The sequence below is a fragment of the Mytilus californianus genome, unplaced genomic scaffold (genome assembly GCF_021869535.1).
Source record: "Mytilus californianus isolate M0D057914Y unplaced genomic scaffold, xbMytCali1.0.p SCAF_6, whole genome shotgun sequence".
In the NCBI taxonomy this organism is placed as follows: Eukaryota; Metazoa; Mollusca; class Bivalvia; order Mytilida; family Mytilidae; genus Mytilus; species Mytilus californianus.
In genome coordinates this window covers 1,432,508-1,459,963 of record NW_026262712.1, presented here as the reverse complement: position 1 = coordinate 1,459,963, position 27,456 = coordinate 1,432,508, and the positions used below count along the sequence as shown (strand labels likewise).

Sequence of the window (27,456 nt, the reverse complement as noted above, 5' to 3'; positions counted from 1 at the left end):
CTGAATAGAAAAAAGGTGACCTCGAATTTAAACCTAGTTTATATGTTTATATAAACTTTCAATATAGCATATGTCTTAATCAAATATTCCGTTTGCAGAAATTGAAGAAGAAAAAAAACATGCAATTGTTGCTTTTTCGTTGACATATCATGACCCAGATTGCCTTTTTAAATCTGACATATGTACGTAAATGTTCTGACATATGTACGTAAATGTTCTGACATATGTACGCAAATGTTAACTTGTAAAACCCTTAGTTATTATTTAGAACCCTCGTACAATAATAACAGAGTTCTCGGAATCATTTTTGCCTGTTGGTCCTTGAAGAAAATCTACTGGTCTTCAGTATTACTTCTATTGCAAAATACCAAAATTGTGTCGGTCCTTTGCAAAACTTGGTGGTCCGAAAACCTTCGGACCGCCACTTTTCAAAATTTACGAAAAACAAATATGACAGACATGAATGAACCAACGACAACCACTGCATGTATTAAGACCGCAATACATCATATAGGCTTCGGTTTATGAAGCTAATAGAATTGAGAAAAGGTGGGAATATGGTCACATATATTCTGAATCTATTTAGACCGAATTATTTGTCGTTCAAAAGCTTTTTTTTTATGGTGCTTTTGTGTCTTTTGTGACACAAAAGCACCATCCAAAAAAATAAGCTTTTGAACGACAGATACAAAAGCACCATCCAAAAAAAAAGCTTTTGAACGACAGATAATTCGGTCTAGAATCTATTGTGTGAGTACTTTATTTAGCTGTGTGTGTGTGGGTATGTATTGGTAGATGTTAGAAAGGGTGAACACTCTGAAAAAGGTTACAATTATCCCTATAGTCGGAAAATTCTGCCGTTAAAACTACGGCCAGCCTTCTACACATCCAGACGAACTAAATATCCTTTGCGCCGTTGTTACGTAATCTTGTAGTGTATGATAAATATCTGCGTTAGTTTGTCTCAAATTGCAGAGTTAAAATAATAAGACGAATGCGTTTGGAACTAATTAGTTTCTCTTTGACAAAATTATTGCTCATATACAGTTATAAGTGTCTAATGGTTGTTTGTCTATATCCAGATTGCATTTCAATTGAAGCATACTATGATATGTGTGAACATCTGGTTTCAATATCTTTTTCCCTGAAGATAAACCTCCTAAATTATCACTGTATCAAAATTAAAATAACATGCATTGTTTATACTTGTGTAAATACATGTGCATAGTTTCGGTCAGGCATTTTGTGTTGTATGGAGGCCTTTTTTTCTAAAAAAAAATTGAAAATGAAGCGTTTAGAATATATAGTCTAATTGTGGCGGAAAATACTTCTTGAGAAGGGGCAAACAGTTGTAAGCGGATTGATTTTTCCGTTACAGTAAAATAGGTTTTGCCAATATAGTAATGGGACATAAAAGTTTAACGATTCAGTTAATTTAACTAGATATTAAAGTGTACTGATTAAATGTTTATTTTTTTCTAAGTATTGAAAAAAAACACCAACAAAACAACATAGAATAGGCTGCGTATATAGGTATTGTTCCATCTGAAATGTGGTAACTGAGACGATTTAATTGGAGACAAACCTCCAAATTTGGTTGCATAGGGGAATTATTCCATTAGAATCGGGACAGTCGATTGAATAATTACATGATGCTATGCTTGTCAAAAAGTATACCGTTATGCTTGTCAAAAAATATACCGTGAATGATTTTGAAAAAAAAAACATTGTTTATAATAAACTTATTTTGATTGAAATGAGTAACATGACGGTTGTTTTTAACTAGTGTAGCAGGACTCTTGACGTGTTTATCCTTCAGGAGCACATGATATCTGTCGGATCCCGATTTGTTCAGGTTTGTTCAATCATCCTTTGGTAATTGGTGTTGTCCGTCTTTCAGGCTTCGATTTAGCGTGTTTGATTGTCCCTTTTTATATCTTTCCCCTTCAGTATAGGAAATATCTAAATTCTTCCATATAGGAATAAATTTTTTTTACTCAGGAAAAATATATCGGTTACCGCTAAAAGAATGGAAATAACTTGTACTAAGATGACTTATAGACTTGTTACATATTCCTTCCTAATTTATTTTTTTTCAATTTTACCCCTTTAACAATATTACTGCTATAACTAAGAGATTCCCATTATAATGACACCTGCAGATTAAGGACAATCAGTATACTGGCAGTTTCCAGTAAGCATATGAATTAGTAAGAAATAAATAAAAGAAAGGGCCGGAACTCACGGTAGCAAGTCTAGATGGCTTCTTGTGGTTGCAGACCTCTTTAGTAACGATTGTGATACATATGTTTTGTTCATTAAAGTCATTTAATTATCTGGGTTTCAAATTTGAGTCCGCAAAATTTGAAAAGCGTCTGCGTTAAAACCACAAGAAAAATAAATCAGAAAAAAACAGTTCTTAATACCAGGAACATATATACTGTTCCCAGTTAATACTAAAATAAAATCTTTACAAAATTTTGAATATTAGAATACCCCCTTTGAGCCTCAAACTTCATCACCATTCTGGTTTTTAATGATTTCAAATGAAAGCTAGTTAAATATAGTGGAAATATAGTTGTTTCAGTTTTATCATGGAAGACTCTCATGGTTTTTCTAACAGTGAGAAGATTCTGATTGCAATCCGGCTCAGAGATCAGCTGACGCATATTTGATCTTTTTTTTTTAAATGACATACATTTTCAAATACAGTATTGGAACAAGGTGAGAAATTGCTATTTATACAACGTTTCTAAAAGAGATAGGTCATTGTCCAAACCAATTCAATTAACCTGTTAGGTTAACAGGTGCGTGTCTTCTTTGACGTCCGCGTTTAGAATTTCCGTAAAACCATTCACCGAAACATTCCTGATTTTATACACTTTCTCTATGCTAGTCGCCGGGCCGAAACTGTTGCATGAGTAATTCCCATCGACTGATGCTTTCACGTTTGAGATAAACTGCCAACTAACCGGCGATTGGAATTCTGTAGTTCTAATCTTTAGGATACATTATTATTTAATGAGATCGTTTGACAAAAGTGTGTGTTTATGTTAATTTTATGAAAGGGAAGTTTCATTTGTACAACACATGTACATAGACATAGTGGCGGAAAATTGTGAATGTTTTAAGTTATTGATGGAATTGATTTTGTGAAATTTACATCCTCTCACACGTGTTACAAAGCATCTTAGCTTGTTTATCGATCATAAATAGTTGACCTAAAATTTACATCATTCCATCAGAAAGCGAAAGAAATGAACCGGACGCCAGTAAAGAAAGTTCCAATTCATTTGCAGGTAGGTGGCAGTTTCGAGCTCGGATAAAATTTGAATTAATAAGATTATTGCCAAGACCATGAGTGAATCATTGTTTTAATTTTAGATGCTGCCAGTTTTTCGTGCCAACCAAAATGCTAATTGTTTAGTACAAAAATGTACATTGGATTTGATTAGTACATTTGCACAGTGTATGACTGTACACAAGTGGTTTTTTGGCTGATTAGCATATAATTTATCAGAAATTAATGTATTTCATATTTCAGTGATAGAGTTATTATGCTAATAAATGTACATTCATTTATGTTGACTGCTTATTTTGCCCTGAATAATTTACAGCTCTAAAGAATATATAATGCATAATGCTATGCCTGGTCATAAGGCTAAACTAAAAAAGTGTGTGTGTTCAGGGTTCCCATCTTAAGAAAAAAATAGTGTATATGTTGTAGATGCACAAGGAAGGAATACATTTTTATTTTACTTTTTTTAACCATTGGTATTTTGTCACTATTATTGACTTCCAAGAGTGTCAATAAAATCTTTAGGTTAGGGATTTTGTATCAAAAGAAATAGGATGCATGTGTAACAATGTGAAAGAATGAAAATTATAAACACAAGAACAAAATGTATAGTTTTATTTTGGGCCTTGTGATTAGTGTATGGTATTTTTTTTCAGCATAAAAATCATTTTCATTTACATTTTGCAGAAATATGTATTTATATCTGCTTATGTTATACATCTTTTATTTAAGTTCAATTGAAAATACGTACTGTGAATTGTTAAGTTCATCAAAACTCCTGAAATAAATGTTTAACTAAATGTAATCTATTCTAGAGGTATTAAACTATAAATAAAAATATTTGCCTACATGATTTTAACTTTTTGTCTTTTAATTTTTAGAACAGGTTTGTGGAAACACGAGGACACTTTTCTATTTGGCATGTACAATTATTTATAATGTACACTGTACATAATAAATAAAATTGAAATTTGTGTGTCATGTTACATTGGAGTTACATTTTGTACTATACTGTCACCCAGATTGATATATATTTTTCTGATTATCTCCCTTGATTTATATCTTTTTTATGTGTATGTACAGAAAGTTCAACGTTATCATGTACATGTACCCAAAAAGAATGTATGTTGATCTGCACAAAGTTGTTGTTAATCCTCTACATTGTAGATAGATAATTATTTTTATTCCAATTTAAAGAAAACACATTATGTACATGTGAACATGTATGCTCCCTTGAAAATAAATGTTGTTTTTTTTTAAAGAAAGACATTTCATATGAATTCGGAAAAGTGAAGGTGACCAAGGCAGTGGACACATGATCTATCCAGACATCTAGATGTTCAACTGTCATAAGCGAAAGTCCTTGAACATTTAAATTTGTACATCAGGTTTGTGGGATTGTTGTACTGTCCAGTATTTTTGGTGATTCCTGCTATCCTTTAATGTTGATCTTTTTTTATTAAAAGAATATCAGGACTTACCAAAAATAGTGGACAGTACTACAGATCAAACTTTTCAAACTCCTCCAAAAAACAAAATGAAGTCACAATAACAAATTAAGATCCCATGGATCAACTGTTAACTTATATTTCTTTGTGATATGTACAAAGTGCATGTATGTGTTGATACTTTTACATGCTCCACGTGCACTATGTCTAGATCTCCTTTTATTAATGTACATTTGTTCTGTTTGTAATTTGAAGGTAAACGGACAGAAAGTCACAGGACAAAAAGTCACAGGACATAAAGTCACAAATAATTTGTTGACAATTGTTTGAATATATGAGAGAAAGAACTTGAAATATTTTCTTTTTATTACATATATTCATTTTTAAGTTTAGGAAATTGTTCATAAGCCTTAATAAATGAAAATTTATTAAATTTTAATCATGCAAAGGATATATTTCTTGGCACAATGAAGCCATTTAAGTACTAAGCCACTTTGACATTTTGTTTTCATAACAATTATTTGATCATTATTGATATTTATTGAATAAATTTTAATTTCAAAGTTGCTTCATATATAATAGTTCAAGAAAAAAGAAAAATTTTATTTTTTAAATTAGTGTTTTCTTGTTTAAAGAAAAATAATCTCAAAACTGAATTGTGACTTTTTGTCCTGTGACTTTTTGTCCGTGACTTTTTGTCTGTGACTTTCTGTCCTACATTCTAATTTGAATAATCATTCAAAATACATTTACAATGTCAGATGTTATTAGGAATGATAGATGTACCTTATTCATCAAATGTATCAATTAATTTATATACATATATTTATACATGTATATGTAGTACTTGTTAATTATAAAATTTACAGTGCACATTGCAAACATTGCATTTAGTTAGTAATCTTGCATCCTTAATCACTACATGTACTATTTCTACTTTCTAGTTATAAAAAAGGGGGGGGGGGGAAATACAAATTAAAGATGGCCAACAAAAACCAATAACCAGGGGGTAAAATGACATAATATTTTAATGTAAACCATTTCATAACAAGGAAATTCATTTTTGAAAGGAGAATCATTATTCCAGACAAGAGCTTGGTAAAGGGCTACCCAAGTCAAGAAATAGTTGCTGTACTTGTAGAGACTCAAACTTTCACTAAAAAAAAACCAGAATGTAGGCAATAATAATTTGTCAATGATATTATTAAAGCCCACTGTGGGAACTCAGCCTAGTGTACAATTAAATTATGAATTTAAAGATAGGCATATATTGTATATGATTAAAGACCAAAACGATTTAATTACTATTAGTTGTAATTTCAGCTTAACTTCTGTATGATAATCCGATAATCAAAGCCTTTCCTTGTGATCAAACACTTCATTATTTCAGTATTATCTATTTAATCTTTCACAAAAATGTCAACACAGCCATACCTATTCTAAATAAATAGTAGTTTTTTGTAAAGTTAAAAATCAGATATTAGCTTATGAAGATAAACTTTGATTAAATAAATCCCTGATTATTTTAATAAACATTTACATGTAAGATTATTAAAGAAGTAAGCCATTGTTGTAGTCACATATACATAATTAATTTACATTTTTGTACATGTAATGAATACGAAACGAAACGCCAGAATATTGAATATTGTACATGAACACGGAGTAGAGGTCAATCAGAAAATATGGCAGCAGTTTCCTCCATGCAAGACTTCAAATAAGGCAAAATATATAAAAATTTACGAACAGGTATTGTTGCTTCTGAATTTTGAGCTTCAATCCAACGTGTACATGTAACTATTATGATTTATTCATAAACTATAAACATTGATAAAGAGAGCACATTGCAGAAATGCTGACTTTTAGTTTTATTTTATTGTAACAGAATTCGAAATCACCAAATATCTATATTTTTGCAGAGACCTAAAACATGACTGTACAAGATAATCCTTTTAGCTTTGGCTCTCTTCATTTGTTTATAAAACCAGAAACACAAGTTTGTTCTAGTTTATTTATACAGGATATATAAAATTGCATAGATAATCATCCAATTTAGCTCTTCATATCTCTGTTATCTAAACGGCTGTGTAACTTCTATGACTTCAATCAATATTCCCTGATGTTGGTTATATACCATCAGTCAAAAGCCCCATGAGGGTAAGGAAATTGGATAAATATACAAAATGATTTAAATATTGTAATGGGGTAATCCATTTCTCCATAGGATCATCTGGGAAACTTTTCAAGAGTTTAATTATAAGTTTTATGAATATGACCTGGCAATTTGTTCAAGGTTCAATTATTTTATTTTGAAATATGACCAGGTCAATTTTTTAAGGTTCGATTATTAAATTTTGACATATAATCCTTTTAACAAGTTATGAATGATGAAGTTTAGTTTATTTATTTTTTGAAGTAGGATCCATTTCCTGTTTTTTTTATAATTTCACATCAATTGAAACTTGATCTAGTGTCAATTTGCTCCTGTGAATTCAGGAAGAAAATTTTATATGTGTAAATGTTAATGTCTGTACAAACATGACAAAAGTCAGCGTCAACTGTATTAAAATAGAAAATAAAGTGAAAATGGATACATGTCTGGGGGGCGTTTTAATATCATTGGTATATCATGTACAATGTAGATATATACTGTACTTATATATAAATCAGTAAAAGCTCATCATTCAAAATTTATGTATGTAATCTGTACATGTACTGCAGTGGCGGATCAAGAAATTTTCATAAGGGGGGGCACTGACTGCCTAAGAGGGGCCCACTCCAGTCATGCTTCAGTGATTCCCTATAAAATCAACAAAATTTTTCTCACAAAAGGGGAGGCCCGGGCCCCCTGAAAAACCCTCTAAATCCGCTTCTGTACTATACATGTATATAGGTTCGGTAGGAGTTGCAACAGATAAATGAAATTAATTAATAAATCTTCAATCCCTGCTGAGTCCATCATACAAGATCTGTATTTCGAATAAAGGGTCAAGTTATGAAGAATATGGATATAGTCTTTACACTAGATAATACCACAGTCATAAACATAAGAAATACTTGAATTTAATAAACTGATAAAGTGCAAATAATCAGGGAATATTCTAACTACATGTACATCAAAATACATCATCGTTGATCCCCCTTTCAAGCAACTAATTTGACTCCTTTCCTGTTTGGACTGTTTTATCAATAGAGTATATGTATAATTCTCCATATAGTAACATGAACATAAACGGTACCAATTTTTCTGCACAAGATGCGCATTTCGACAATCAATGTCTCTTCAGTGATGCTCGAGGCCAAAACATGTATGTAGACCATACTCTGTTGTTGACACATGTGTGTGTGTGTGTACTTTCCTAGGACTTATACAGGTTGTACCTGTTGCTGTATTATAACCATGTACTTTCCTAGGACTTGTACAGGTGGTACCTCAGTAACCTGTTGCTGTATTGTAACTGTACTTTCCAAGGACTTGTACAGGTGTACCTGTTGCTGTATTGTAACTACTTTCCAAGGACTTATACAGGTGGTACATGTACCTGTTGCTGTATTGTAACTGTGTATTTTCCTAGGACTTATACAGGTGGTACCTGTTGCTATATTGTAACTGTGTACTTTCTTAGGACTTTTTACAGGTTGTACATGTTGCTGCATTATAACCATGTACTTTCCTAGGACTTGTACAGGTGGTACCTGTTGCTGTATTGTAACTGTACTTTCCAAGGACTTGTACAGTAGGTACCTGTTGCTGAATTGTAACTGTACTTTCCTAGGACTTGTACAGGTGGTACCTGTTGCTGTATTGTAACTGTACTTTCCAAGGACTTATACAGGTGGTACCTGTTGCTGTATTGTAACTGTGTACTTTCCAAGGACTTTTACAGGTGGTACCTGTTGCTGTATTGTAACTGTGTACTTTCCAAGGACTTATACAGGTGGTACCTGTTGCTGTATTGTAACTGTGGATTATTTAGACAATAAGTAGGATTCTGCAATATTCACCATTGTTACTGTCAGAACTAATACCGTCAGATTACATCTGGTATGCACCACGTGATGTGTGTCCCTGGAGTGTGGAGTACTGTACGGTTATAAACAGATGTGCTGCATTCTTTCTACATCATAAATATATTCTGATGATTTGTTTATGCTGAAGATAATTGGTTTACATAATCAGCTGGATATTTCACATTTTGTTTCAGTATGCATATGTAACAGATTGTTTTAATGTGCATGTACAAATGAATAAAAGGTGATATAGATGTAATACATGTACATCAATAAGACAGTAACCCCAAAACACAAATAAACAAAAATATCAGGAGATAAACAGTAGGTGATTTGTTATTCATTTTAATCACAACAAATTTTGTGGTGATTAAAATGAAGGACAAAACACCTACTGTTTATCTCCTGATAAATTTTGTTAGTCATCTCTGGTTTTGCTGTGGAACCAATGTCAACGTATATTTGTTCCGCCTAACAGAAGTTCCCTTGGAAAGTTTGTTAGAAACAAGGCCATAATATCTGTTCCTGTTGGAAAAAATATTCTATACCCTATATTCTGTTGGAAACAAATATTGTAATATTTGTTCCAGTGGAAATGATCTATTTTTTTCACTCGGAACTTATATTATGAAGAAACTTCTATTTCATGTCAACACACTCTTATCAAATACATAGATACTTCCTTGTAAGAAGTAATAAAGTACAGTCAAGCCTTCTGAAATCTAGCTCATTACAGCCACATATGTATGTGCCTGCTGCAAGCTGAACCCTTTCAGTTATCATGTCTTTATGTTCTTATTTGTTATTTGGAGAATTTGGTGTTTATGGTATCATTGATATAATGTATTTACAACTTATGTAGACTCTGAACTATTTTATGTAGACTCTGGACTATTTTATGTAGACTCTGGACTATTTTATGTAGACTCTGGACTATTTTATGATTGATATATACATGTACTTTATATTGTAAAGACACCTTTTTGTTGTTGAAAACCGTATATAATATATATATATATATATACCCGGTATATAAAATAAGGAGATGTGGTATCATTGCCAATGTGACAACTATTCAACAGAGTGCAAGTCCAAATCAAGGGAATCTATGCAACTATAGATCACTGTACTGGTTTCAACAATGAGCAAAACCCATTATACTGTATTGTCAGCTACATGTATACTAGGCCCGACCATGACAAAATGTGAAACAAATCAAAACCGAAAAAAAAAACAATGGCCTGATTTATATGTGGCCTTCCTGAAGTCTTAGTCATTTAGGTTGTTTGGTTGCTGTCTTATGGAAGTACATATATACCATTCATATTCTTTTACTTATAATTAGATTTTGTATTTGCAAACTAATTTGGACTATGTTCCAGTTTTATAATTTCTTATACAATGAATTGGAAGATGCACTGAGATGTATAATTTAGCATAATCAAGATCTTTATAAAACACTGTTAGGAAAAAGACCATGACATTGACCTGGTTTTCTAGCTGTATATTTTTAAGCAGTAGCTACATGTACTCACTACTTCCTGATAATGTTTATACTGTTCACATGTAAAGTGTAAGCACATATATAAACATGTCAATACACACAGTAATCATACTGATCAGACAGGAACAATGGTGAGTTAATTAGGAACCCTCCTTTTTACTGGACAGAAAATTGGATAATGGGAAGACCTTGGGTCGAATAAGATGTAATATACATGTAGGGAAGATGTGCCTAAGGTTGGGTTTGTAATTATACTTTATTTTGAAGCTCATTCCAGATTAAGCATAAATACCATGTACATGGACAGAAGAAGGGGGTCAATACATGTACAATGTAGGTATAAAATATGTAGTCTTGCCAAAACAAGAAAGTTTGGATCTCATTTGGATTTGGTAAAGTCATTAGGACAGGATGCCTACTGTCTGAATGAATATTTTAGCAAATTGAAAACTTCCTTAAATACACTTAAAATGACTTCTGATGAGATTTATATCCGATATGAATAAAACATGTTGAAGACCATTACCACGACCTATAGTTCATGCTAACATCTACGTCATTGCGTCTCTGGTGAATAGTTGTATCATTAGCAATCATATATTGCATCATCTTATTAAGAGGAGAGGTGGGGTTGATGTAAATTGTCAGTGAGACAGCAACCCATGAGTGAGCAACACAAAAAATTTCCAAAGAGTGTACATTATAAATATTCATAGAATTTGATATGATTTGAAAAATGTCATAAAATTGATAAAAGGGTAAATTGTACTGATGTGCTAGCATGTAAATTAATATTAAACAGGCTATTATTTCAACTTGGAATTCTTTTTAATTATGGAATTTGCATAATTTCTTGTGCTTGAAAATTTTTATAAATTCCAAGTTTATTCTGTATTTTAATGTTCTGTGCGGCGCACAACACTTTCTATTACAAAGAAGAATGCACATTTTCAAATTGAAACACTGAAGAATGTACTGTGCGTCGCACAACACTATCTATACAAAATACATTGTATGGAAAGTGTGATGCACCGCTCAAAACATAATACAGAATAAACATGGAATTTATTAAAAATTTCAAGCACAAGAAATTATGCAAATTCCATAATTAGAAATAATCCCAAGTTGAAATAATAGCCTGTTATTATCTAAATAATTCATTTCATATTTCTATCAATCTTTGGATATTTTTTTCTAAATGTGTTACAAATTTGTATATCAAATTCTTTATTTCAAATTTCTCTATGTGGATTGGCCATTAAATTTGTATAAATGAAAACATCTGGTGAAATGATATTCTCTTTTAATTACCTCCCTTAGAAACCATTATTTACACCTTCAGTACATGTATGTAAATATTAGATACACATATTAGGGCGTTAGCCTGAATTTGGTGTATCTAATTTACACAAAGATATTATTGTCAATATATACAGAATGAAAGTTTTCCATAATTAAGGAGGTGGGGTCTTTCAGGGATTTGACTATATGTAATTGAAAAGCATGATAAATGCAGAGTATTCAATTTCATTTAACAACATCTTGGTGTAAGAGCTTGATATACAGATACTTACAATAAAATTTAAATTTTGTTAATTCTGTGAGTGTGATCAAATCAGAGGCGGATTTAGAGGGTTTTTCAGGGGGCCCGGGCCCCCCTGTTGTGGGAAAAATTTGTTTGATTATATAGGGAATTACTGAAGCATGACTGGAGCGGGCCCCCTCTTAGGAAGTCAGTGGGCCCCCCCTTATCATAATTTCTGGATCCGCCACTGCAAATCTAGATTGTTCATATCTTATTGAAGATTTTAAAAACTTTAAAATATTGTCAAATTAATGAACAGCTGGATGACATCAGATTTTAATCCTACACAATATTTAAAAAGTGAAATTTGACTCTATAAATATAGCTCAAAAAGTCAATTGAAATGGGTTATAGAAAGGTTTTAATCTATCCACATTTTAAATATTTACAAAAGACATGCCTATATTTACATAAGGTTTTTATTTCTTTATCTAAACTGCACTGTTGTTATCTATATCTCAGTTATTTGAAAGTAGTTCACTGCAGGACTTTTATGATTGTTGTACTTAGTTATATGGGAATAGATAGGGTCTTTTCGTGTTTATAAGGAGCCTTAATAAAGTTTTAATATTCATGCATATGTTTCAGTTTGATGCCAGCTGAATTCTGTAAACTAACTTATTTTCACACATACTTTTTTTGTGTTAGCCCCTTTAGTCATTTGTGGTGATTTATTTATTAACTTTTTTAGCAATTTTTTCAATTCCATAAGAGAAGATTTAAGTTTGACATATTTTTCTACTTGTGAAATTTAAATTTACATGTGCAAAATACAATATACTGTGGGTTCATTATTATTCATGAGATACCAATTTTCGTGGATTTCGTGGGTACAGGTGAACCACGAAATTAAATGTTCAAAGAATAACAAATTTCTTAAAGGCTTGTATGCAGACTTTGGCAAAACCACGAAATTAAATATCCATGAATATGTAAGTTTTCCTTAATCCACGAAAATAAATGAATCCACAGTACCGGTAGTTGGTTTACGGCAACCTTTTTTTTTTAGATTTATCACTTTAGTAACCTTGATTACGCATGTTGAATTTCACTAAAATGCACTGGCATTGACTGTATGTACCAGTGCTAGACTTTCCTTACTATATGGGACCATGTGTAATGCTGACAAAATATCAGGGAATACATTTCTTGTCTGTACAGATACTGACAGATGTCTTCAGCATACACTTCTTGTCTGTACAGATACTGACAGATGTCTTCTTGCCTACACTTCTTGTCTGTACAGATACTGACAGATGTCTTCAGCCTACACTTCTTGTCTGTACAGATACTGACAGATGTCTTCAGCCTACACTTCTTGTCTGAACAGATACTGACAGATGTCTTCAGCCTATAGGGTTAGAAAAGTCTGAAAAGAGACCAGGCTTATATTTTAGTATGTGAGATGTGTTGTTTCATCTTCAAAAGACTGTGGCCCTTAAATCAAAACTTTGGAAAAAGACCAAGACAATAACAAAGTTGATATGGATGGAGAGCATTGATATTATACCCCAACTCTAAGAGTGTGAGCTTTAAGTCACATCCCTTTAAAATTTGACTTTAATTTAGATCAGCAGTTTAAACTGATACGTGATGAGTTGCAATAGGCAAGCATTTTTCAGATCTGTTTGCATGGCAACAATTTCCTTTTTACAGTGTCAAGTCTTCAAAGTTTTTCATATGTTGAATGAACTTTGAAATTTTCGGCATGTCATTCAGTGACATTCTTAAGTACCTAAACTGACAACAGAACGACTTCCTAATTCATGAGGGGCCTGATGGGTTATTTTCGTTCTTCCTGATCGGCGCATTTTTCGCTATCGTGATCCATTTTTCTACAGATTTATTTTTTTTATATATTTTCGTGATCTGTGATCATGGAAATTTATTTTCTGTGAATCGCGATTGACAAAAAAATCAACTCGTGAATCGTGATGAGACCCCCCCCCCCCCCCAATCAGGCCCCTCATTCATCAGCAGCTTGGCACTGGTGAGGTGTAACATGTTAGAACTTTTCAGATCTTTCAGATACATTGCACCTATTACCTGTTTTCTCATAATTTGAATTAGAAGTGGGGTATATGCTTAGCATGACAATGTGTGTATTCTTCGTGACCCAAATCTGCGTAAGGTCATCTTTACAAATTACCTCTTGAGTTTTTTTTTCTTTTTTGCAATAATGCGTTGTTGTTATCACAAAGCTGACTTAGCTGGCTAGTGTATTAAATGCATGGTCATGTCTTATTTATCAGATATACATATCTTCAAATCATTTTAAAAGGTCCTGCTTTGGATATTTATATAGCAAAACAAAATTATGATATACTTTCTTATACATTTGGTGGCAGAGTGATCTAAGTGGTTAATCTCATATCAACATTGAGGTTCTCAGTACGAATCATGCTTTGGGTAGGTGTGTTCAACTCCAAATTAATTGACATTGTTTTCCAGTTTTCCTGTTGAAGGTCGTTGGTTCTCTGTGGATACTTCCTCCACTGCCATGATATGTATGGCCTAGTGTGCTAAAAGTAGCATTAAACATCAATCATTGATCAATCAACATTCAACAGGTGTAATATATATATAAATGTCTACCTATTACGACCTCATTAACCCCATGTCATGACAAATCATCTGTTTATGCATTAAATTACCTGTATTAAATTAAGGTGAAAAAATGGGGGTTAAGTGCAGGGGGTAATTGTTCATAATTGATAAGGTAGGTAAGAATTAATTTATTGAAACTAATAGAAAGTATATATTATCAATTACATATTGATTACAAATACATAACCATAAGCAAAACAAAATAATAAAAAAAAAAAAAAATTCTGTGAAATTTAAAAAACAAAAGCAACTGTGAATGTGTAACATTATAGTTATTTTCCTGAAAGGCATAATGGTATATTTCTTCCTCTGTTGTAGGCCCTGAACATGTATATTATGACTATGTTCCTATGGTCTCTTTACTTAAATGCTCAACCTGCAATCCCTTAAAAGTTTGGGAACAGTCACTCAAATAAGTCATATAACCTTATCCCAACTGGGGGTAGGAATTTACAGTACAAAAAAGTCACTCAAATAAGTCATATAACCTTATCCCAAAAGGGGGGGGGGGGGGGGGGTTAGGAATTTACAGTACAAAACAGTCACTCAAATAAGTCATATAACCTTATCCCAAGGGGGGGGGGGGGTATGAATTTACAGTACAAATCAGTCACTCAAATATGTCATATAACATTATCCCAAAGGGGGGGGGGGGTATGAATTTACAGTACAAAACAGTCACTCAAATAAGTCATATAACCTTATCCCAAGGGGGGTAGGAATTTACAGTACAAAACAGTCACTCAAATAAGTCGTATAACCTTATCCCAAGGGAGGGGGGGGGGGGTATGAGTTTACAGTACAAAAAAATCTTTTAATTTGATTTCATGACATATTCAACAGGTCACCCAGCTAACAACTAATGGTTAATGACTTTCAGTGGTCCCAACCAGTTATTCAATACAAATGGATTTTGTCCTCTTTGGTCCTCTGGGGTGAACAGTTATAATCCTGTCAAGGTTTGGATTACACATAAGATATCAGTAATACATCTCCTTAATTAAGCTATGTCTAAGCCTTTGGCATGTTGTCACACATTGGTGACTTCTACTCTACTACTATACTTTTAAGTGAATGTATGGTATAATCAAGGTCGTAGCCTATCACAGGTAGACATTTAACAAGTTTGCAGATAGTTTTGTTGTTTGGAAAGTTTGCTGAAGTGTGAATTATATAAAAAGCGGGAAATAATTTTATCTACCTGTTCATTGATTAAGTGACTTCGATTTTCCACCAAATATTTTTTTATATCAAAAATGGAGGAAGAGAATGCTGCAAATGAACAGGTAAGGGGTCCTTTAAAAATTTACTTGGTAGATAACATTTTTCACCTGTCGGGTAGCTGTTTTTCAATTCAAATATTTTAAAAAGTTAAATGGTCATTTAATATAATTGTTTGTTTTAAATTACATTTATTGCATGCAAGTAAAATAAACTAGGCGGGTAATTGGACAAGTTGTAGATTACAGATATGTAATGACATGTATTTTTAATGTGTTTGATTGTGTACTCGGGTGACATTGTGAAAGAAAGAGTTCAGTTTGAATATGAAATTTGATCCTTCAATACAGATGTTTGGTCTGATAAAAGACCACAAACTTCAAATGCATTTATTATTATATTTTTAATCTTTCCAAATATTTTAATTTCTGATGAGCTGTAATTATCCTGAAAAGAATATTGAAGGTACTTACATGATTTATAAAAAAAACTTTCTAAAATTGTCCATTTATAAATTTTGAAATTAGAAAGAAGCTAAGTTTTCAACTCGGTAATAGTTCCATATGGCACCCCACCATACTAAAAGAACACATTAATGTATTACAGTTTATTCCATGGGGGTGCGGTATGGAACTCTTTCAGTTTTCATTTCTTTTAAAACAACAAGGACATTTGGATTTTGGATTTTTGTTTAACTAAATGACGAAAATAATACAGCTGGGGTCCCTTAATCAGGTGCTAGTCACCGCATTTTTAAAAATTTAACCCAACTAAACCAGAAGGACTTTCATTGTACTATTAAATGGCACCAAAATACATGTAGTACCTGTTTTTCAAAATTTTTCTTAGTTTTGTGCACTTAAACCTTAAAAAGACCTATGATGCATGAAACACCAACTGGGCCGTCTCCCAGACACTTTACACTAGTAATCTGCCAGTGAAGTTGACAATGACTGAGTCATTATTATTTTAAGGCAAAGAAAGAATATTTGCCAATTATGTAATACTAAGAGATAAGAGATTTATAAAAAAGTATTTAAAGAGGTGCAAGGTGGAGTTTGGAAATGTTTGAAGGAGTTAATGGGATGAGAAGTAAGTTTTAAATTGATTTTTTAAAGTTTATGTGAACAGATATTAACATGTATGCATACAAGATTCTTTGTATGTACTTAATTTTAAAGTTGTCTTGTATTTTCTAATTAAAAACTGAATTCTTCATGAATTTTCATTACATAATCACTTATTTTGCAATCCTATATTACTATAAATATTAATTCAAGTACAAAGTCAAAAATTACTTCATATCACTCACTAAACAGATTTTGCTTTGCCAAAAATTCTTAAAAGAGAATAGGGACAAATGGGGAAAAATTAAAAAATTGAGAAACCTTAGAAATTATAAAATACTCAAATGAAGACTCCCCAATTCAGACCCTCAAAGTCAGTAATTGGAAAATGGACTAGTATACATTTAGTAATTATAGTATGATGATGAATGTTGGTCAGACTTAAATGTTGACCGACTTGCATTTATAAGTCATACAAACCATTCAAGGTGGAAACAAAAATGTACTATAATGTAAATATACATTTCTAGGTCAAAATGATTTGTGGTTTCCAAAATAGTAACAACATTCTTAGTTTATCTTGTGATAATTAAATCTTGCAATTTAAGTATTTTGATTGTCTACCTGTCTTGTTCTGGTTGTAACAAATATTTCATTGAAAATATCATGCCTATTTCATCTGACACCTAATCCACCTCTCTGGATGGGGTAACTTTTCTGACAGTTCAAATATTTTAGAAGAGTAATAGATTATAGATTTATTGTTCATGTCCACTTGCTGAAAGATGTGAATAATTGTCTCTTTATATTGACATTATAAGCATAGACATGAATGAGGTAAGGGAAATGGAAAGGGGGGAGGGGGGGTTGTGAATGATAAAATCTTTACATAATGGAAAAAAATGATCATTAATATACATCAGACTGTGTGTTGTTTTTTAGTTACTGTGAATTCATTATTATTCTTGGGATACCAATTTTCGTGGATTTCGTGGCTACAGGTGAACCACGAATTTAAATGTTCAATTATGTTCAAATCTTCTATAGGTTTGTATGCAGACTTTTGTAAAACCACGAAATCAAATATCCACGAAAAAATACAATTTGTCCTCAATCCACGAAAATTGGTACCCACGAAAATAAATTAATCCAAAGTTGATGGTTTTCTGTCTCATTAGCGTATACCAGACATCTCCTTTTATTTCAAATGAATATCTCCATGAAAAATTTTGAACATGGACTTATTGCAAATATTTTAACCTGACAATGATTTTAGGGGAAACAGGGCATTGGATTATTAATTTTAGTTAATAATATGTAATTGTCCATTTCTGAGAATATTTTTATATCACACAACGAAAAACCCTGATATTTAAAACAAATCATTCCTCTGAATATAGATTTGATGTTCCCAGCCTGTTCTAAAGTATTTATCCAGTGAACCTTGTTTAATCTGGTGTACATAATCAAACTTGTATAAAACATGACACTGAATGGAAGTTTAAATACAGGAAGCCCTATAAAATAGTGTTTTATATACATTTCCTATGTAAATCTTGTCACCTGGATAAAATATCATTTATGTTTGGTTTGTTTACAAAATACAGGTTAGGCCATAAAAAAGAATATATTTGTTTGTCCTAACCCTACCAACCCAGAAACTAGCTGCCTACTTAAAATCTTTTATTGTCCTGATGTGAAAAAGTATTTTTTTAATCAGATAGACATGAAGACAACAAACATCTGACACTTCAAAATCTCTTTGTCGAAAAAAGAAAAGAAAATGCCTACCTACCTACCTCTCGACCTTTGGGTAGGGTTTGGGCAAACCAAAATATTTTTAAGTGTGGCCTTACTATTACAAATGTATTTACAAGTGAACAGTTTTACAGTTAATTTCTACATTTAGTGAGATAATTATGTGACTTTAATGTATCTTTTATAAGTGTACAAATAACATGTATGACCAAATAGTTATCAAGTTTGATTTGGGTCTTGATCAGAGTGGATTTATATTATTTATTGAACTAAAATAGGTATAATATATTTTCGCAAAAAAAAATTCAAAAGAGGATGGACTTGGAAAGAGCTGCTGGACATACACCCTCAAACTTCTTTTGATTCATGCTCATCATTTGACCTTTTGACCTTTTAGTCTTTAAAAAGGCAATGCCCATTATCAGCTCAGTTTCTGCATTGTTCAGGAATCTGCATTACAAGTAAGCTTACTGTTATGGTTAAATATTGATTTGTTTAAAGCTTTTATGTAGTCATGACTGGATTAATTTATTTTTGATCAAATTTATGACTAATGCATGTAAACTACTTCAGTTTCAAGTTGTTATTTCCCACAACTCCATCTTTGTCATGTAGTGGGCAGATTCAGCAGCAAGTGGTCCATCCATTCATTTCATTGAAACTCGGAGAATTTAAATCAATATTTGTGTTCGGAAGATGTCAATGCATTATGTTAAGATATTACGTAATATTCACAAGTCTGGATCACGTTGCATTGGATTGCCAGAGATGAAATGGATTTCTCCCATTGCTTTAAAGTAATTGTCAATCGCGGGAAAGATTTTGCTGACATACCCAGTTGTTTGGGGAGTCAGGACGACATGGAGTGTAGTCACACCCGAGAGGCCCCTGAGGGCTCTGCAGACACATGGCATAGTTGTGGCTGTGAGCAGCATATTGTAAGTTTGTCTTTGTTGTCTGAGGTCCAAACTTTTGATAATGGCTTCCTGTTTTCATAAAGGTCAAGGTCAATTTACCTGTCTAGAAATATAGATAGAAAATTTATGAACATAAACAAATATTATACATACTGTAGATAAAAAATATTAAATCTTTTCTGTTTTATATGTTTGAAAATTTTAGTAAGTTTTTACATTTTTTCCACAAGCAAAAAGTTATTTGTACATGTTTTACACTGCAGTGGTCTGTTGGTGACAACCCCCTCCCCAAACTCAATTTTCTTTCTTTGCACAATTGTTTTCATGACTGTCATCATGGTTTGGGTCGTACTGATCTTAGGTTGTCTCCCGTCTCATATATTTGTCAGTTAATTAAACCCCAAGAGTTGAAGGGGGAATACAAATATGAACACCTGGACTCTTACTCCCAACAGTAAAACCAATGGTTTGGGGAGTTGGTATTATATATCAGGTTCAAATAGAACCTTCTATCTTGTCTATAGGGAAAGTGCCAAATTGACTACCAAATCTTGACAAGCTTTTCACAACAACTCTTCAAGGTCATTTTATGACCTGTATGATGTCAAACATTCATCTTGTATCCTCAATTTCATATATTTCATACATTGTACGTCTAGACCACATTAAGGGTTCTATAAAATAAACAAATGAATGAACTATCTTCAGTTATATGCCTAAGACCAATTATTTGGACAGTAGAAATTGTAAAACATTTTTATAGCGTTGAATCCAGGAAGGGTTTAAATATGAATAGAACAAACACAATGGCAGATCCAGGATTTTCTAAAAAGGGTCCTTCAATTAAAAATGTACTAAAACCCTCAAATGTTCAGATCTTAAAGAAGGTTTGAATGAGTTTGACTCCCTTTGACCACTTCCAGGATTTGCCTCTGCACAGAGTACTCAGTATTACAGCCTGTGCAATCTTTATAATTCTCCCCCAAATCAAGTTTGTTATTTGAAATCCCGAGTATCAAACATTTTAACAGACATTCTATTGTAAATGTTAATCATTTAATGCAAGTTTATTCAGGAAGGAAATCTTTTACACCTAGACCCCAAATTATGTATCAGTTTCTACACAATAACTTTTATCAAAGGATTTTAGATTTAAATATTCCTGTATTTACTCAAACTTGTGACAAACTTGTAAACATTAGTATGACTTAAGTCAATATTGATGTAGTACTCTAATGCATTGTGTATCCTATCCAAAAGAAAGGCATTGATTAAATGGCAGTCATATCTGTGGACTGGATTATCTCCCTTGATTAATGTTTTTGTGCTGGATTATAACAATTTACCTACAGGGATACCAATAGAATTGATATAGACTAGCATGGTCATTGTATACAAAATACAAATATGACTACAAATACTAAATATTTATAAATATAAGAGTTAAATTACACTTTTAAAACACTTGAAAAGTTATAATGTGCATCAGTCAGTTACTGTAAATTCAGAAATTATTGCGAGGTTTTTATTATTGCGAAAAATGCGCCAGAGTTGTAAACGCAATAATTTAAACTCGCATTTTGAAATATTTTATATCAATTAAACAGGATTTTTCTCAAAATCGTAAAATTAAAATCGCATTTAAGTCTAAAATGACAAAATCGCAATAATAAATGCACGTAAAATATTTACTTTTCTACATTGGCTAGAGGTATAGGGGGAGGGTTGAGATCTCATAAACATGTTTAACCCCGCCGCATTTTTGCGCCTGTCCCAAGTCAGGAGCCTCTAGCCTTTGTTAGTCTTGTATTATTTTTAATTTTAGTTTCTTGTGTACAATTTGGAGTTTAGTATGGCGTTCATTATCACTGAACTAGTATATATATTTGTTTAGGGGCCAGCTGAAGGACGCCTCCGGGTGCGGGAATTTCTCGCTGCATTGAAGACCTGTTGGTGGCCTTCTGCTGTTGTCTGTTCTGTGGTCGGGTTGTTGTCTCTTTGACACATTCCCCATTTCCATTCTCAATTTTACGCAATAATTTCTGAATTTACAGTAACAAGAAACTCTATAAATTTAAAGATTTATAGAGGATCTATTTGACACAAACATTTAAAGACTGGTCAATGTCTCAGGGAAGTTCTTTATCATCTAGCTTTATTATAATGCAGTGGTCCACAAAATTTTTGGAATGTAAGGAAAAAGAACAGAGCTTGCATAGTACATGGAGTACTGGTCAAATATTCATAGCACTTGATAATGGGAAAAATAGTGCACATAAATGGCATGAATACCAGTTTATTTATCAATTATTTTTTTGTTTGTTTGTTTTTTAATTTGTTTCAGAGTTCCCAGTCTAGGCTATTCACAAAAGGTGGTTGGCCGTATTGTCAACAAAGACCAGTTGTTTAATATATACTTAATATTTGTTTACTTTTTTCAGAGTGCCCAGTCCAGGCTATTTATAAAAGGTGGACGTATTGTCAACGATGACCAGTCTTTTGATGCAGACATCTACATAGAAGATGGAATTATCAAGTAAGGACAATATGAATAATTTTGGTTGGTGGGTATAAGTCACATTATATATTGTGAACAAATTTTATGTCTAAACAACACATAGTCCTGATAGTATCAAGAACCCTCCTCACCAAAATGTTCTCACTACAGTTCACTTAAGGCCCAGAAAGTAATAAATCCACCTTTGTTGGTGATTTTCCACTGTAAATAATGATTATGAGACATTTACTCTGAAACAGGGCTTCCAAAAAATATTTGATCCAGCCAGACATTTTTTGTATTATTATCTCGATTTTAATCCTGTAAGACTTAGTATCAAAAGGCAATCATAGTAATCTGTTGGGCATCTATCAACAATGAATGACATAAAAACGATATTAAACTTTACTTTTGATATAAATTCAATGTTCTGACATAAACTGTTAAATTGACAGGGCAGAGTCTGAAATATACATCTTTATATTCCTTAAAGTGGTACATAACACTACAGGGAGATAACTCTGTAAAAATCAGCTGAACATTTTAATCGCGTTCTATTGTGAAGGAAATATTAAGCTTCTCAATGATTAAAACTAGTGTTTTTCAAACTGCTATATATCCAATGAAATTTTTCCGATAAAGTGTGTGGTTCAAGTTTTTTGAAATTTTTATATTTTTGTCAAAGGGTCAAAGTAAATATTTTGTCAAAATTTTATGAAAATTAAACGACCCAAATTAATTTTAGTCAAAGTGTATGGTACCACCTTGATAATAGGTGTAATACCACCAAAACATAGTAAGTCACATCTGGTTTCATGCGAAAAAGGATAAAAAAATATTCCCTTGAATTTGGTAGTTAACACTGCATTTTATTGAGGAAATTTTTTTAAGTCTTAAACATGTTTTAAAACACCTTCTTTCTTTATTTGGTGCTTCTATAAACTATTTTGGAAACTTGAGGTGTTATGGTTACTAAAGCTTGTTAACGGGAAAAAAGGGGTGAAAAGTTGATTGGTTAACTTCCAGTGATGGTTATTATCTTAATAGATGCAATGAAATGTTATGTGAAATTTTCACATACTTTACTCATGCCAAGTATTCATTTATTCGAAACAAATATAAATTCTGCACAATTTTTTGAAAATGCCAATTTAACAAAAACTAATATATATGGGAAAACAATGGTGGTATTACGTACCCCTAAATGATGCATTGTTTAAAAAGGGTAGACAAGTTAGTTTCCTGAGGCCGTCATATACTATACAATCAAAAACAAATATTTACACATGGCTAATTTACAATCATAATAGTTCAATTTATCATGGTTAAAGATAAAACAGTTCAAAGAGGTACATATGTAAAAAACAAAAACATATTGTGTACATATAAAAGTAATACATTATGACAACAACTACCAGCACATAAGTACGTAGCAGGACATGTGCACAATGTCAAGTTAAATTGAGAATGGAAACTGGAAATGTGTCAAAGAGACAACAACCCGACCAAAGAGCAGAAAACAGCCCAAGGCCACCAGTGGGTCTTCAACACAGTGAGAAAATCCTGGTTCAGCTGGCCACTAAACCAAAATGTATACTAGTTCAGCAAAAATGGACGTCACACTACTTATATATACTTTTTATAGTAAAAGTGTTTTCAACTTTTCACATTTTGTATGCATCGTAGTCCATTCCATAGATCTTATTCACAATAAACAAAATTTTTTTTATTCAGACAGAGGACCCATTACCAGCAAAATCAGTACAATTAGCACATTTAACATTTACAGTATAGATAATACAAAAGAAATACGGCTCAAATATGGAATATAACATGAGTTAATAATATAACCATATTTACCGTAATGTTCAGTGTTCAATGGTTGACCATGCACCAGAAGCGCATAATTGTCTTAAATCAGATTATTATCACTCTAAATCACTAACAATCACCCTAGCCTATTTTAAAGTGAATCACTCAACACCAGCTACATTAAGTTTTGACTGACTCATTTTGTGTGATATTAATCTTGATTAAAAGATATGTTTATTTCCTATATATGGGCCTCGGTGGCCGAGTGGTCTAAATAGTCGTACTACTATACCACTTGCCAGTCAACACTGAGGTTGTGAGTTCGAATCCTGCATGGGGCAGGTACACTCATCTCTACATAATTGACTAGGATTGTCAGTTTTCCTACCGAAGGTAGATGGTTCTCTCCGAGCACTCTGGCTTCCTCTACCAATAAAAACTGGCTGCCACGAAATAGCACAATAGTGTCGAAAGTGGCGTTAAACACCAATCAACCAATCAATGTTTATTTCCTACAACTGACAGAGTTTTATTGTATTAAAAGGAAAGAAGACATTTCATAATGTATTTATTCAATGGGACAGTTCTCCTTCCTGGAATTTAAATACCCTGACCAACACCAACTGATTCATCCCAATAAAAAACTTTGCGACAGGAACTTCTTATTTTTGTTTTCGGGCGTCATCCATTTTAACCAATTGAAATGGAAAATTGTCAGAAGTTTCTGTTGCTGTGCCCTTATTACAAATTACAGTTGTTCTTTACACTCAACATTTTTACAAGACATGAACATATTGATTTTGAACGGTATAAAAGGCATGTGAAACAAATGCTTTAAATTTTGAAACTATTTTTGTTGACCATCTTTCCAAATGTAAATATTCATGACATCATAATATATAGACTGGTTGCAATTGATGTTCAATGCATTGAGTAATAAAATGACTACATATAATATTCAGAAATATTTCTGGTCCATAACTGTGTGATGACCAGTTGAATTGAATCATACTTAGAACTTGTTATTTCTTCTGGATATATTAGATTGAATCTCTGTGCAGTTTTATTCCAGTCTGAATCAATAGTCTGTCTGTTGAATTACAGACATGACTCAAAATCAATATTACACAACTATAATAAAACCATCTGTCCTGGATATCGTCCGATGATGCCATTCATAGTTCATTTTGTCTCAGGTTTATATAAATAAGACCTTTTAAAGCTTACTATTGGGTGTGTGTTTTCCTCATTGTTGAAGGCCATACCTTGACCTATAGTTGCTTAAATCCATGTCATTTGGATTCTGGTAGATAATACCACATCTCCAAATTTTATAAGGTTTATAATGTTTGTCATGTTTGTTAGGACAATTCCTGTCATTTGGAAAATTATGAAAATTAAACATCCAGTGGTCTTTTCAAACTAGAGCTGACTAAAAATGTTTAATCTTAATATCAAATTAAAATGTCAAGTTATTTTTCACCCATTGAAGAAAATGGACATTTTCCACCTTATTTAACGAAATCTGGTTGAATAACTTGATCGTGCATATGTTTATAGATGAAAAATTCTAGTATTTTTGCTAGATTTAACATATTTTGGGGTTATAAAAAGCATTTTCCAGAAGTAAAATTTGTTAAAGTTTGCATTGAAAAATATTTATTTACAAAGCATAAATGCAAAGGGCAGGACACGAAAGGCAGAGGGTCACAGAAAGGACAGAGAGGGGTACTGTTTTAAGCTAACTAGGAACCCTAAGTTTACAAATAAATGTCTACAACATGAATATGTTTGTTTATTTTTTAGGCAGATTGGCAACAACCTTGTTATTCCTGGAGGGGCCAGAACTATTGAAGCAAAGGGCAAGCTTGTTATACCAGGTAAGGGGCCAGAACTATTGAAGCAAAGGGCAAACTTGTTATACCAGGTAAGGGGCCAGAACTATTGAAGCAAAGGGCAAACTTGTTATACCAGGTAAGGGGCCAGAACTATTGAAGCAAAGGGCAAACTTGTTATACCAGGTAAGGGGCTAGAACCATTGAAGCAAAGGGCAAACTTGTTATACCAGGTAAGGGGCTAGAACCATTGAAGCTTAGCGAAAATTTGTAAGACTTAGCCTGAATAATTTAGTCATTATATTCCACTGCTCTATGATTGCTAAAGTCATTTGGAATTAGTTCAGAATTTACCTATCTCTGATTAGTCACCTCTTCAATATTACACCAATCAGAATCCAGAATTTGTGTAGAGATTTAAGTGAAAGACCAAAATATGTATATGAGGAATTTGTCACAATCTGTTAAAAACAATTCCACATTTTTTATGATTTTTTATGATTTTTATATTGGTTTCACATCGTTGTCGTCGGCGTCAGAATCATCCGAGACATTTGGTTTCCGGACAATAACTTGTGTTTAAGTGTATGGATCTCTATGAAATTTAACCAAAAGGTTCAATACCACAAAAAGAAGGTTGGGATTGTTTATGGGAGTGATGGTCCCAACTGTTTAGGAAAAAGGGTCCAAAACAAGCATTTTTCTAGTTTCAGGACAATAACTTGTGTATAAGTATTTTGATTGCTCTGAAATTGTACCACAAGGTTCAATACCACAAGTAGAATGTTGGGATTCATTTTGGGGGTAATTGCCCAAACCTTTCAGGAATTAGGGGCCAAAAAGGGTCTAAAACAAGCATTTTTCTAGTTTTCAGACAATAACTTGTGTTTAAGTGTTTTACAAAAAGGGCAATTTTTTTTCCTCAAAAGAAAATTCTCTTCAAATATTATTTTTTTATGGAGGGGGGAGGGTAAATTTTTTTCCCCTCAAGATTGAAGAAATTGTCAATTTTACAAAGAAAAAAATTGGGGGTCACAATTTATTTTGCTAATTCGTTTGTATATAGTCTGAAAACAGATTTACTAAGTATTGCACACCAGCACAGTGTATTGCACAAAAGCAAGACATCCTCAATTGAATATAAATTCAAATCATACAACCAATTTCAAATTCTTTGACTACATTTATTCTGTGTCGGAAACCTATAATGTGTCAAATATTTAATTACAATCCAAATTCAGACCTGTATCAGGCTTGAATATTGTGTCCATTTTTGCCCCAACTGTTCAGGGTTGGACCTCTGCGGTCGTATCCAGCTGCGCTCTGCAAAGCAGTTTATTTCCATTTTTCATGATTATTTCCAGGTGGCATTGACACACATACACATATGCAGTTACCATTTATGGACCCTATTCTCATTGTTTTATGATTATTTCCAGGTGGCATTGACACACATACACACATGCAGTTACCGTTTATGGGTACACATGCTGTGGATGACTTTTACAGTGGAACAAAGGCAGCTTTGGCTGGTGGAACCACCATGATCAGTATGTAATGTATATTTCTATAATTCTAAGCTGATTCATACTTTCCCCTTACTAGTTGATTAATTTTTTATATTCAACGGGTGGTTTGTTTGATCTCAGTTCTTTCTTGATCAAAGTTCAAATATGATGTCAAAATTTCATGCTGTCCTAAGAGTTTCCTATTGAAACGCTCAATATTAATCTCCTGTGGCATTTTAGTGCATAGAGAACAATTATTTTAATGGTTCTTATAACATACCGGGGTAATGTTGATTCCAAGGCCCCCCCCCCCCAAAAAAAAATGTACCTGTTTCCTGCCCCTTTGCCTTAAAAACAAGCGGGTAGGTAGGTAAAATAAATTTTGTTT

General features: G+C 32.6%; 1 protein-coding gene across 8 annotated transcripts in view; it reads left to right on the top strand.

The window, feature by feature from the left end:
• LOC127705237 (dihydropyrimidinase-like) overlaps positions 1-27,456 on the top strand; it is a 71,197-nt gene that overhangs the window by 8,638 nt on the left and 35,103 nt on the right. For 4 of the 8 annotated variants that reach the window (XM_052209569.1, XM_052209570.1, XM_052209567.1 and 1 more), the window contains exons 3-5: positions 21,858-21,952; positions 25,532-25,605; positions 27,000-27,110. In XM_052209569.1, coding sequence (XP_052065529.1) covers positions 21,858-21,952; positions 25,532-25,605; positions 27,000-27,110 — 280 coding nt within the window. Of the gene's footprint in view, positions 1-2,881; positions 3,300-10,308; positions 10,393-15,511; positions 15,740-19,088; positions 19,438-21,857; positions 21,953-25,531; positions 25,606-26,999; positions 27,111-27,456 lie in introns of those variants that run through there. The other 4 variants (XM_052209573.1, XM_052209575.1, XM_052209574.1 and 1 more) reach the window with 4 other exon arrangements.